Source organism: Mytilus edulis, chromosome 4 (genome assembly GCF_963676685.1).
Source record: "Mytilus edulis chromosome 4, xbMytEdul2.2, whole genome shotgun sequence".
Classification (NCBI taxonomy): Eukaryota; Metazoa; Mollusca; class Bivalvia; order Mytilida; family Mytilidae; genus Mytilus; species Mytilus edulis.
In genome coordinates this window covers 25,372,799-25,385,745 of record NC_092347.1, presented here as the reverse complement: position 1 = coordinate 25,385,745, position 12,947 = coordinate 25,372,799, and the positions used below count along the sequence as shown (strand labels likewise).

Sequence of the window (12,947 nt, the reverse complement as noted above, 5' to 3'; positions counted from 1 at the left end):
TTTGTAGATCTTACTTTGCTGAACATTATTGCTGTTTACAGTTTATCTCTATCTATAATAATATTCAAGATAATAACCAAAAACACCAAAATTTCCTCAAAATTACCAATTCAGGGGCAGCAACCCAACAACCGATTGACCGATTCATCTGAAAATTTCAGGGCAGATAGATCTTGACCTGATAAACATTTTTATCCCTGTCAGATTTCCTCAAAATGCTTTGGTTTTTGAGTTATAAGCCAAAAACTGCATTTTACCCCTTTGTTCTATTTTTAGTCGTGGCGGCCATCTTGGTTGGTTGACCAGGTCACGCCACACATTTTTTAAACTAGCTACCCCAAAGATGATTGTGGCCAAGTTTGGATTAATTTGGCCCAGTAGTTTCAGAGGAGAAGATTTTTGTAAAAGATTACTTTAATTAACGAAAAATGGTTAAAAATTGACTATAAAGGGCAATAACTCCTAAACGGGTCATCTGACCATTTTGGTCATGTTGACTTATTTGTAGATCTTACTTTGCTGAACATTATTGCTGTTTACAGTTTATCTCTATCTATAATAATATTCAAGATAATAACCAAAAACAGCAAAATTTCCTCAAAATTACCAATTCAGGGGCAGCAACCCAACAACCGATTGACCGATTCATCTGAAAATTTCAGGGCAGATAGATCTTGACCTGATAAACATATTTACCCCATGTCAGATTTGCTCTAAATGCTTTGGTTTTTTAGTTATAAGCCAAAAACTGCATTTTACCCCTATGTTCTATTTTTAGCCGTGGCGGCCATCTTGGTTGGTTGACCGGGTCACGCCACACATTTTTTAAACTAGATACCCCAATGATGATTGTGGCCAAGTTTGGTTTGATTTGGGCCAGTAGTTTCAGAGGAAAAGATTTTTGTAAAAGTTAACGACGACGGACGACGACGACGGACGACGGACGACGGACGACGACGGACGACGGACGCCGGACGCCAAGTGATGAGAAAAGCTCACTTGGCCCTTCGGGCCAGGTGAGCTAAAAATGAGTTTACAATAAGCTGTAAATACTTTTAGAAAATAAATGAGTAATGATATATATAAACAAGTAAGCAATGAGATTTATGAACATGATAATTCACTGTATAATAATTCTGATACAATATAAATAAATCAATGATACTAAAATATACATAAATATTTGTAAGTTTTTCTGGCAAGACAAATATACACTGTTAACAATCAAAGAATTTTCATTTTGTGTTTTGGACATCCCTAGAATGTTTTTTTTTTATGTCATCAATGAAGAAGATATTGCATTTGCTAAAAAACACTCAGTCAATATTATAAAATGAATGCATTGTCAGTATAAAACATGTTCCCATCATGTATATAAAATCTTTGCTATATACAGTCAATACTGCATAGGTGGTTTAAACAAGTCTGTCTATGCCACAGTTAAGAGAAACATAGAATTTGATTGGCTAAACACGAATGTCTTCCTTGGACACAGTTCAAAATCGGGAACCATCATATTTTTCGTGTAGATTTTCACAAAATCATGTTTTAGAGGGTTTTTCACGATCACGATCGTGCAATCGTGACAAAGGGTTAAAATCGTGTAATACACGCCTAAATCGTGAAAGTTGACAGGTATGCAGTTTGGTCTCATAGAGTTGTTTCATTTCAGAGAACAAACATGTAAACATTGCATACAAATTCATGATACCTTTATAAAAAAATATTCAAATCTGACTTCGTATCTTATATCATGAACCTTTCATCATTGAGAACTGAACTGACCCTTAGTTTTATACACAAGTATAAAAAGATATGGTATGATTGCCAATGAGACAACTCTCCACAAGAGACCAAATCATGGAATGACACAGAAATTAACAACAATTGTATATGCAAGTCATAAATTAATCTTATTTCCAACAGATTTTTAGTAAGTAGTGAATTTAACATTAATCTTTAAACTTATATTAAAAGCAAGAAAATCATCCATGTTTTCAAATCAGTCATATTTCAATACAAAAAAATATTTTAATAAGAAACATTTTTGGCTCTGCTGTTTATAAATTAATCACATAGCTAACTTTTACCCGTATCACTTACTTCACAAATATTTTCATTCAATTTTTGCAGATTTTGTAATGTAATGTAACGGTGAAAAATGTAATAAAAAAAGAAATTAAAAAAAAATGATGATGCTATGAAAAATTGTTCAAAGAACTAATGTTTAAAATTAGAATTACATATTTCTTCTGAATATCAGAATTTTAAAAAGAAGAATTTGTTTTGCAGTGATATGCATATGTATTTAATACAACACTGCAAATGTATTCAGATTTTGTACTATTTTTTACACAGTACCTGACCTGATGGTGTTTATTTATTAAAACATATAACAGAGGACAAGGTTTACAAAGGGTCAAAATTAGCCTTATCTGGTCATAACACCACTGCTATTTATACACTGTAATTTCTTATTTGCACAACACATTATTAACTACAAAGTTATGTCCCCTTACACATGCATTATTTTAGTTTAATGCCAATTTTGGTCCTCTTTTTAATAATTATAACAGTTTATGGAAAATGTTAACTTTGGCCAACATCATTGCTCCCCAAATTTGTTATGTCCAATGATTCAATATAAACATTGGCACCTTTTGGTTACAGAAAACTTTGGATGGCAAGTTGTGGCAAATGTTTTCATGAAGGTTTTTTTTTATCACAGAAATACACATAAGCATTGTTTTTTTTGACATCTTTAAATAATGCTGACTTTGGGACATTATTTATTTATATGAAAGAATTGATTTATCAGGCATTTAGGATTTTAAAATTGATCCCTTTTAAAACCAAGTAGCGATTTTTTTTTATCATTAATGATAATGTTGAAATCCAAGGCCGTATTTGGGTAAAAGTGAACCTTATCCTATGCTGTAGTTAAAAATTGATTAATGTTTGGTAGCAGAATAAAAAAGTATGTGTCCCTTGTTGTAATACAATTGTATGTGCTGAAGTTAGGTTAAAAAATAATCAATCAAATTCAATCAATTAAAAACTATAAAAAATAGACAATCATGTGATTTTGTACAAATATCTGAATGCTGTACATTTGTACCAACAAAAATTCTCTCATCCACAATTTTTAAATTGAAATTCCAAATTTTTAGCTATATAGTAAAATTCATATAAAAGGAACTACATAATGTTATGATAAAATGATTTGAATTTGTAATGCAATATCTTTTCTCCAAAATCTTTTACAATAAAAATAATATCTGCATATTCTTTGACCATGAATAGATGACATACTGACATCAAGGAAATTGTTCTGCCCATTTTTCATCAATGGTAAATATAATTTGTCGGGACATCCTATTAAAATGATCATAAATTCTGTTTGCATCTAATATAATACCCTGCTTTTTTCATCTCCACATTTTGTAATTATGTCTGCTTCTTTATGACTACATAACTATATATAAAGCCCACTTTTTATTCTAATCATGACTGCTTTTGCCCAACAAATATGACTAAAACGACCACAACTCCAATCACAACACAAAATGTAAATACTGCACATATAAGGCGTAGAATTCGACTTCGTCTCTTTCTTGCTATTGTTTGTTGGATTAGTTTGTCATAGTTTACCGCCCCTTCACTGCCAATACTTTCTATGTCATTGTCTACATCCTGTAAAGTTATAAAGTAAATATTTGTATACTTCAATAAACACAATTCTAAGTAATAAACAATAGTCATCAACATTTTTTTATAAATAGAAAAATTATTTCCTCTTCTTTTGTCATTCAAAATATGTCATATTTATTTTCATTTCTTGTTTTGTCATTAAGCAAGCCCTTGATTTTATCATGTATACAGTTTTACATTTTGTCATGTTGGGCTCTAGCTGACAATACATTATGGGTTTAGCTCCTGGTTGAAGGCTAAACACTTAACCTGTAGCTGCTTACATCCATATGCCATTTGGATTCTTGTGGATAGTTGTCTCCATTAGAAATCATCCCACATCTCCTTATTTTCTTAAGGGGGCTCACGGCTATAAATAATTTTTTTTTAATATAGGATTTCGCTATAATTTTTTATAAATGAACTTTATCATATACTTAATAGAAAAATGAAATAAAAAAATGGGGTCACCGTTCATTTAGGTTCACAATCTGCATCCGAAAGAAGCATATATTTTTGTTAATGTTGAACTAATAGGAGAAATAGAGGTAATATCGAAATAAAAAAAATAACCTAATTACAGAAATCGCTTAAATTTTACAATTTTTTAGTTCATGTACAGCTTATTTGAAAACAATAATAAAAAATATAGGTCACCGATGTGCTAAAAAAGATATTTCAATTTTGATGCCAAAAAATGGCATTTTTGCACCAAAGGGAGATAATTTGGAGCTTTTTCAATGATATTAACATTTTAAAAGTCATCTGGGGCCAAACCAAATCACTTTTTTTGGTTGATTTTTGTACCATATCATAAAGCAATAACTAATAGTGTAATAAATAAAATTTGTAATGAAAAAACAAATGTTTAGTTTTTTTGCTGAAATTTTTGTACCTGCGAGCCACACTTTTATATATACTTATACGGGCGGTCTTAAACTTGAAATGAGAGTTTTTCCCCCTCCATGTTGAAGGCTTCACTGTGACTTTGAGATGAAGAACAGCAATAAAAGCGCTGATCCTTTGCACTTTGTATGTGTTTTTGTTTTTGTTTTGCATTGACTTGATTTTGTGTCATAGATATAGGAAGATGTGGTATGAGTGCCAATGAGAAAACTCTCCATCCAAATAACAATTTATAAAAGTAAACCATTATAGGCAATTTACGGCCTTCAACAGGAGTCTTGGCTCACACCGAACAACAAGCTATAAAGGGCCCCAAAATTACTAGTGTAAAACCATTCAAACAAGAAAACGAAAGTTCTAATCTATATGAAAAACAAGAAATGAGAAACATGTATAAATTACATAAACGTTTAAATGGTACCAAACCTTTTCCCTTTTTCTGAAACAATAGGATGTATAATGCCATATCCTTTGTTTTTCTATTAATTTATCAATTCGTAAAAAAAAATGTCTATATCACTTGATGGCAATTTATTCAGGACAAAAGATTAAGATATCTCTTGATCTTACAATGTAAAACTACTGCACTATGGTTTATGACTGGGTTACACCATGTACTTCTAGTGAAATTAAAATGTAATTGATGGATTTGTAACAAAAAGGTGCTTGTAGCAATTGATCACAATTTATTCAGGACTGAATTTTAAGATTGTATATTGGTTTAAAGTCAAATGTTAATTTTCATTCTGTCTATCAAAGAAGGTCACAATTATTTCATTGAAATGACAAACTACAATAATTTAGATATCACTCAAGTATTTAAACTGTCAAGTCAATCATTTATTACCTCCCTTAGACCAAACTATGCATGTGATGTGTTTGTCTAATATTATCATTCAGACAATAATTCTAGCATGACCATTTGACACAGAATACAGTTTACCTTACTGAGATGTATTTTAACAATAAATTACTCCTGCCATACTTAGCAAAATAAAAATCCCATTTTATGTTCACTTGAAATCTTACGTTACATCTTTTTCATTAAATCAGCACCAATACAAGGATAGGTTCTCCAAAGAAACATTCATAAAAACTATGCAGTAGTTTAACTGTATTCTGATGTGTCAAAGCGACACAAATGGCCCCGGCTCAAAAAGTTGAAAAATCTGCAATTTCAATAACACATGTGGACACAAACATGATGGAAGTCTTACATATCAAAAATTAGCTCAAAATCTGGATGCGTTAGAAAAAAAGTCTGTAATCTGTGATTTTCAACAATTTTCAAAGTTGTAAACCCTTAATTTTGGCAAAAATTAGCGGAGCGGAACAAGGGTAAAACTATATGGCACCGACAACTTCGTTGCGGGGCCATAAAAATTAACAAGATTTTTACTTGTACCCCCATTACTACCTGTAAGTGACAACAAGAGCATACATTAGTCCAATTAACCTATACAGTTATCAAATTCAAAATAGGTAACATCAGTCCAATTAACCTACAGTTATTAAATCTGTACCGTAGATAATTAAGTAAATTAATTATTTAGAAATAAGCGATGAAAGTGTTATGACACATTTATAGATGTGAAATAATTACAACAATTAAAGAGGACATCTATCATGTTCACACTGAGCGTAAATTCCTGCATACATTAACTTATTACTTCCAGTTACAAGGGAGGATGCTAACTTAAATTGTTTTAAAAGATATATACCGGTAGTGTTTGAAAACCTACATAGGGAAAATTTATTTCAGTATTTGAAAACTGATTTGGACAGACTAAAACCAGTGCAATAAGCAATCCAAATTAAACAAGTTGTAACTTATTCCTAGGAACTTGTTACAAAATATCTAAGTACAAAATGTATTACCAACAATGAAGGTTTTTTAGTTAGTTATTTTCTACATCTAAAAGGGTTATAACATCATTTACCTTTAGCTTAGTAGCATTTCACACTTAACATACAAATAAGTATTTGTTGATTTTTTTGTGTTCTATTCTATATTTAGTTTATTATGTAATAGACATTTTTTATGTAACTTTATTTGATAATAAATCATCATTCTTTAAAGAGATCATAAATGTATCAATTACCCAAAGTTTGGATGCAATCAGCCTTTCCTAAATGCATAGAATTCTTTTACCAATTTTGTTTTTACTACTAATAAAAGGCAGTTGGGGTCGTCAACCATGATTAAAATGCATTGTAAAGATTTTATCTGTTCTATATATGGTGTACAGAAATTTCTATTTTTATATGAGGATGTTTTTTTTCACTAAAGTTGCTTTCATGTGGAAACAACCTTTCTGATCAATACAAGTGAAAACATACATTAACAGGACAAGAATCAAATGAAAAAAGACACTTTACTCCATGAAATTTAGAAAATTTCAGAAAGTTACTTAGACTAATTTTTAAATTCTAGAACTCGTAGAAGTGAAATTTTTATAATAAAAGAAAGTATATTTCATTAATCTGATCTTAATCTTTAAGTAACTGTTTACTGAAACAGGCATAACAAAATAAAGAAATAATAAAAGTAATTACTAGTCCAGCATGTCTGCTTGGTCCCTGTTCTCCACCATGAGAGGTTAAATAGTTCTTCATGTAGGCTGGTGTATTCAGGTTATCATCATACTGAAACACAAATCAAAACATTTGTTATATTGAAAATAAAAATGGAAATTAAAGCATAGAGACAACAACTTGACCAAAGAGCAGAAAACAGCCAAAGGCCACCAATAGGTCTTCAACACAATTAGAAAATCCTGCACCCAGAGGCAGACTTCAAATGGACCCTAAACAAAAATGTATACTTAAGTTCAGTGAAAATGGACGTCACACTTAACTCTGAAACATATAAATGAACCAAAAATTAAAAAAAAAAACCATACAGACTAAACTTATATATGTAGGACTCAAATCTATGGCAGATTCCTAATCTATGGCAAATGTGACGTCATGCCATCCCAAATCTATGGCAGATTTTTTACAATCCTAATCTATGGCAAGTTTTGTAATTGACTAATCTAAGGCGGATTTTTGTTGTTTTAAATCTATGGCAAATGTTGTGCAAATGGAAAACAATGCAGTACATATACGACAAACGACTTGTCTTAAATAAGTGGAAATATTCGACAATGGGAGCATGGCTATAAACATTTGTAAAATAAACATTTCATACTGGTCAACCAAAACATTTCGTAAATGATGAATTCATATAACTTAATACAGACTTGAAGATTGCATTGATGCGCCCTGTAAAAAATAAACATTTTTAATCGGCGCATAGTACTTGTTTAACCCATTCATTAAACCAACTAGTAAATCCCTGAACAAATAGAAAGGCAGTTTTTTTATATCATGAAAAAAAAGATTATTACAAATGAAAAGTTTGAATTTACACATAATGTTATTTCATCGTTTACTTTTTTTCTTTATTTGATGACAATTTAAATTAAATTGGTAACTGGTAATTTGATCTTTCACTTTATAAACTTTGCCAGTTGTAAAATATTTATCATATTAACTCCTTTTGTAAAATATCCAGTACTGAAAACAGCGGTGTCATTATTCATCGCAAGCTTCGGCCAGTACAGCACATTGTGCCTCTCTTTCGTATAATAGTTCACATCAAAGCTTCCTTTTAACCATCCGCAAATTGTTGTCGAGGGAAATACCTTCATCTGGAATGGTGTTCATATATATGGGTTCCGCCATCGTAAGTGGCGGCGACGATGTAATATGGTGTTATTCAATTGTGACGTTATGAAAAAAATCTGCCATAGATTTGGAGAAAACAAAAATCTGCCATAGATTTAATTTGTTTGACGTTTTTAACGTCACATTTACCATAGATTTGGAATCTGCCATAGATTTGGAACCCGCCATAGATTTAAGTCCTACATATATATATTTACTTTTGTGATGAAATGGCTACATAAAATATCTATAAGTATGGACATCACAGCTTGTCAGGATTAAGATTGATATTTATTTCTGATCTTTAATTGATATTTTTTTTATTTAGTTTTAGTAGTTTACAATGTTATTAAAGATTTTTTTTATTGTTCTACTTTAAAGTTCTTTGGTGAAAGAATAAAAAATTATCCATAGCAGCATCTGATCTTTCAATTTAAAAATAAAGAGAAGTCTTATGAATAAGACAACTATCCATTAAAGACCAAATGACAAAGGCCAAACAATTATAGGTCATGTGCAGTGTTCAACAATGAGCAAAACCCCACTGAAAAGGGCTATGACTTACAAAATCTAAAACAATTCAAAAGAGAAAACCAAAAGCCTGATTCTATATTACTACAATGACTCCTATAAGTAGACTGTCTGGTATTTTTTTTTCAATAGGTAGATGATAGATAGACCTTATAATATTGCACATTTATACCTCTCAATTTTCTCTTTTTGTAAAGGCTAACAAGATAATAGACAATACAATTATACTTGCATTTTACCCATATGTTCTTTTTTCAGCCCTGGCAGCCATGTTGGTTGGCAGGCACATTTTTTTCAATGAGATACCCTATTAAGGATTTTTGTGGCCAAGTTTGGTTTTATTTGGCTAAGTACTTTTTTCAAATTAGACTTTTGTAAAAGATAACAGAAGATAGACTTTAAAAACAGACAAAGGACACAAAATTATAGCAATAGGTCCCTTTGGCATTAAAATAAAATCCCATGAAAACTAGAACGAAAGTGTCAAACATTTCTGTGTTGCTGCATTGATGTTTCCATATATATAGAAAACTTTTAGATATTACAGCTCAACAACATTGGTATACCACAACACTGACATTTAATTAAAGTTCAAAAATTTTAGTCATGTGTACCATTTTATAATGCTTCAATAACTTTTCATTTTCTGGTTATAAATTATTCTTTTGACTGATTTGACTTGCATATCAAGATGCACTTTATTTCTTTTTTTATTGAAAGTGAGTATTTAATTTTATTAGAATTTTATGGTTATCAAGCTGAGTCAGACTACTATATCTTAGGTGATTTTTTGTAATAAAAAAAATCTAGTTGAAACATTATGTCATTATCCAAAATCGGAAAGTGAAAAAATATAAAGTACAACCTAACCACACAGACATCCAAAAGTGCAAGATAATTGGGTGTTTCAGATAGATTTCAAGGCCATTAATTTTGTTTACTGAACTTTCAAAAGTTATACTGGGTTTAAAAAAAATTAAATCTGCTCTCTTTAATCATGGAGTAGGTGTAACATTATGCTGTCTCCATATTTACATACTTTACTGCTACATTGTCACAAACCAAGTAACTGTTACATTATTAAACAATATTTTAAACAAGTGATTATATATTCTATTGAAATAAAAAAAAGGCTGAAAATCGTTAAAAGGAAAAATGCTTAATATCATGAATATGTAAAAGATGTTTTTTATCATTACTCATATTTATTTTTCCAATAAAACTGAAAGGCAACATTAATCATTTGTGGCTTTTTGATGTGTATGAAAGGGGGTACCAATTACTGAACACTAAGACTAAAATAGATTCGGCTAATTTTATTTTCACAAAATTTAGAGATAACATAAACTTTGATCTGTTGACTAAAATATAAAAATTTCAAAAAATTTGAACCACATAATTTACAAGAATTATTGCATTGAATCTATATAATATAGCAGTTTGACAAGCACTAAAGTTCATCAACGTGAAGCTTGAATTCCCTTTACAATTAGAATTGATAATGGAAATGTGGAAAATGTCAAAGAGAAAACAACCTGTCCAAAGAGCAGACAACAGCTGAAGGCCACCAGGCAATGGGTCTTCAACACAGTGAGAAAATCCAGCACCCAAAGGTAGTCCTCATCTGGCCCCTAATAGTATGTGATTAAAACGTTCAACTAATTTAAAAAAAAAAACTCCCTTATGTGTTCTGTACCCTCTTAATATAATAACTAATTTATTACATTCTCTATGAATTTCTATGAACTAATGAAATGGAAAAAACCCGTAAAATCCTTGACTGTTTTAACAAGTTATGTAAGTATATTACCTGGTCACTATCTTCTGTGTTCCTGTCTTGTAAAGCCTGATTGTCCTCATCAAGAAACACAGGATTAAGTTTGGCAACAGCATCCTTACTGGAAATTTTCCCCTTATAAATATCCTTTAAAGTTAATCTTTCTTGTTTGTATTTATTTGGTTTTGTATCATTAAACACAGTGTCATCAGAGAATTTGACTGACTTTTGTTCATTTGAATTGTCTGTTGACCTTGAACGACCTACTGACATAGCACTATCATCTATGACTACAGGGACAAGAATAGGCTTAGATGGTTTCATATTCAATGAGTTTAATATATGATCTGGAAGTGAATTCTTTCTTTGTTTTAATTTTTTCTTCTTTTTCGATTTTCCTTTCTCATTTACATAGCTGTCTTCATCAAGAGAATATGTTGAATTCACAGATCCATTTATTTTTGGTTCTTTGTTAATAGACCCATTTGACTTTTGGTGATTAGTTTCATTTGTGTTTTCGTTTTGAGCATCACTTTTAGTGTACTTTTTCTCATTTTCGTTGGAATCTTTAGAACTGAGATCACTTGTTATCATGTGCTCCATGTCACCATTTAAAAGACTGTCATTTTCATTTCCTTGTTTTTCAAGGTTATTATCACTTTCATTTACTGTGTTTTCAAGGGTATTGTCACTTTCATTTGGTTGTTTTTCTAAAGTTTCTTTTTCATCCACAGACACTGATTGAACTTCTAAAACTGTCTGATCTTGAGCCTCAGACTGGATTAATGTTGCCGAGACTGTTTGAACTTCTTCCTTTGTATCTTGTACAACATTTTCATTTACTTTAACCTCTGACTTAACTTTGGCTTCCATGTCCTGACTTATATTAATTTCAATGTCACCAGGATCAATGTCATTTTTGAATTTTGTTTTATTTCTGTTGTAGTCTATCATTTCATAAGCTTCATCATCACTATTCTTTGATTTGTCAATTTCATCATGTGACAGTGGTGGCAGGGCAATATCATCAATATCTGGCCATTCTGACCCTGACATGTTACCTTTCCCCTCCCCTTCCCCAGAGTATTTCACTGTATGCTCCATCACATCAAGTCCTGCCACACTATCAGTATCAGATATAAATGACGGATTTCTGTACCCATTTTCTATAATTATATCGCCCACACAAACATCCCCGTTAGTTACTGTTACTTTATCACGCTCTGTTCGTGAATTTTCATTCATCAATTGTTCTTTCATTATCAAATTTTCATGTTTTGTTGAATTTTCCAATGATGATTTTGGTATGTTATTATAAACCTGAATTTCTATACCACCCATATCATTTTCCTTGCTAGAGTTATTTCCCTTTTTCATTCCATTTCCATCTTTGTACACTGGATTTGTTTTGATAACATTGATCTTTTTATTACTTATACGTCCACCAAATATTGCCTAAAAATAGAAAAAGAAAAATATGAACTGTCAGTTTACTAGTATCATGGCCTAGAAAACAATTAAGTTCAAAGAAATAGGCTATCAACATTATATTACTCTTATCATTACTGTGGATTCATTATTATTCGTTGGATACCAATTTTCATGGATTTTCTGGGTACAGGCAACCACGAAATTAAATGTTCAAAGAAAAACAAATTTACTATATGCTTGTATGCAGTCTTCGGCAAACCACAAAATTAAATATCCACGAACATGCAAGTTTTCCTTAATCCACTAATTGGTAACCACGAAAATAAATGAATCCACAGTATTATTTCGGCTTCATGTACTCAATTTCAGCAGCAAAAACAATTTTGTTTGGGCAACAGGGATAAAAGGGCAGGAATTTTAGACTGCCACAGAAAAGTGAGGGTATGTTGTATAAGGCAGAAATTTGCCTTACAATAAGAGGCTACCTACTGACCATGGAGATAGTTCCATACAAAGAAAATGTAAAATAAAACCTAACAACAGATTAGGTCCAAGATAGCATTATCATTTATATTTAAACTACACAAAATAAAGTACTTTACGGTAAATGAAATTTAAAATAAGTGAAGCACATCTTCATATCCTGTATCAAGAGTCAGAGAGTTTCACTGATGCAAATAAAGAGATGTGACATGTGACCAAACACATTGAAAAAACATTATTACAATCATGTTGATTTTCAATTTTAAAAAGTTATTAGGAGAGCAGGTTTAATAAACATTTGATTTTTTTTTTATCAATATGAAGATAGCTGACAAACCTTTTTTAACACCAACTAACTCCCAGAACTGTATATTATATCGGATATAAACTTTTTTAACACAAACTAACTCCCGTAATT

At 30.8% G+C, this 12,947-nt stretch overlaps 1 protein-coding gene across 9 annotated transcripts in view; it reads right to left on the bottom strand.

The window, feature by feature from the left end:
- Window positions 1-2,557: 2,557 nt before the first annotated feature.
- LOC139521778 (myb-like protein X) overlaps window positions 2,558-12,947 on the bottom strand; it is a 52,947-nt gene continuing 42,557 nt past the window's right edge. For 8 of the 9 annotated variants that reach the window (XM_071315388.1, XM_071315389.1, XM_071315390.1 and 5 more), the window contains 3 exons: window positions 10,649-12,070; window positions 7,153-7,242; window positions 2,558-3,693 (listed from right to left, as the gene is read on the bottom strand). In XM_071315388.1, the coding sequence (XP_071171489.1) occupies window positions 3,505-3,693; window positions 7,153-7,242; window positions 10,649-12,070 (1,701 nt within the window). In that variant the 3' untranslated portion in view covers window positions 2,558-3,504. The remainder of the gene's footprint in view (window positions 3,694-7,152; window positions 7,243-10,648; window positions 12,071-12,947) is intronic. The other variant, XM_071315387.1, reaches the window with a different exon arrangement.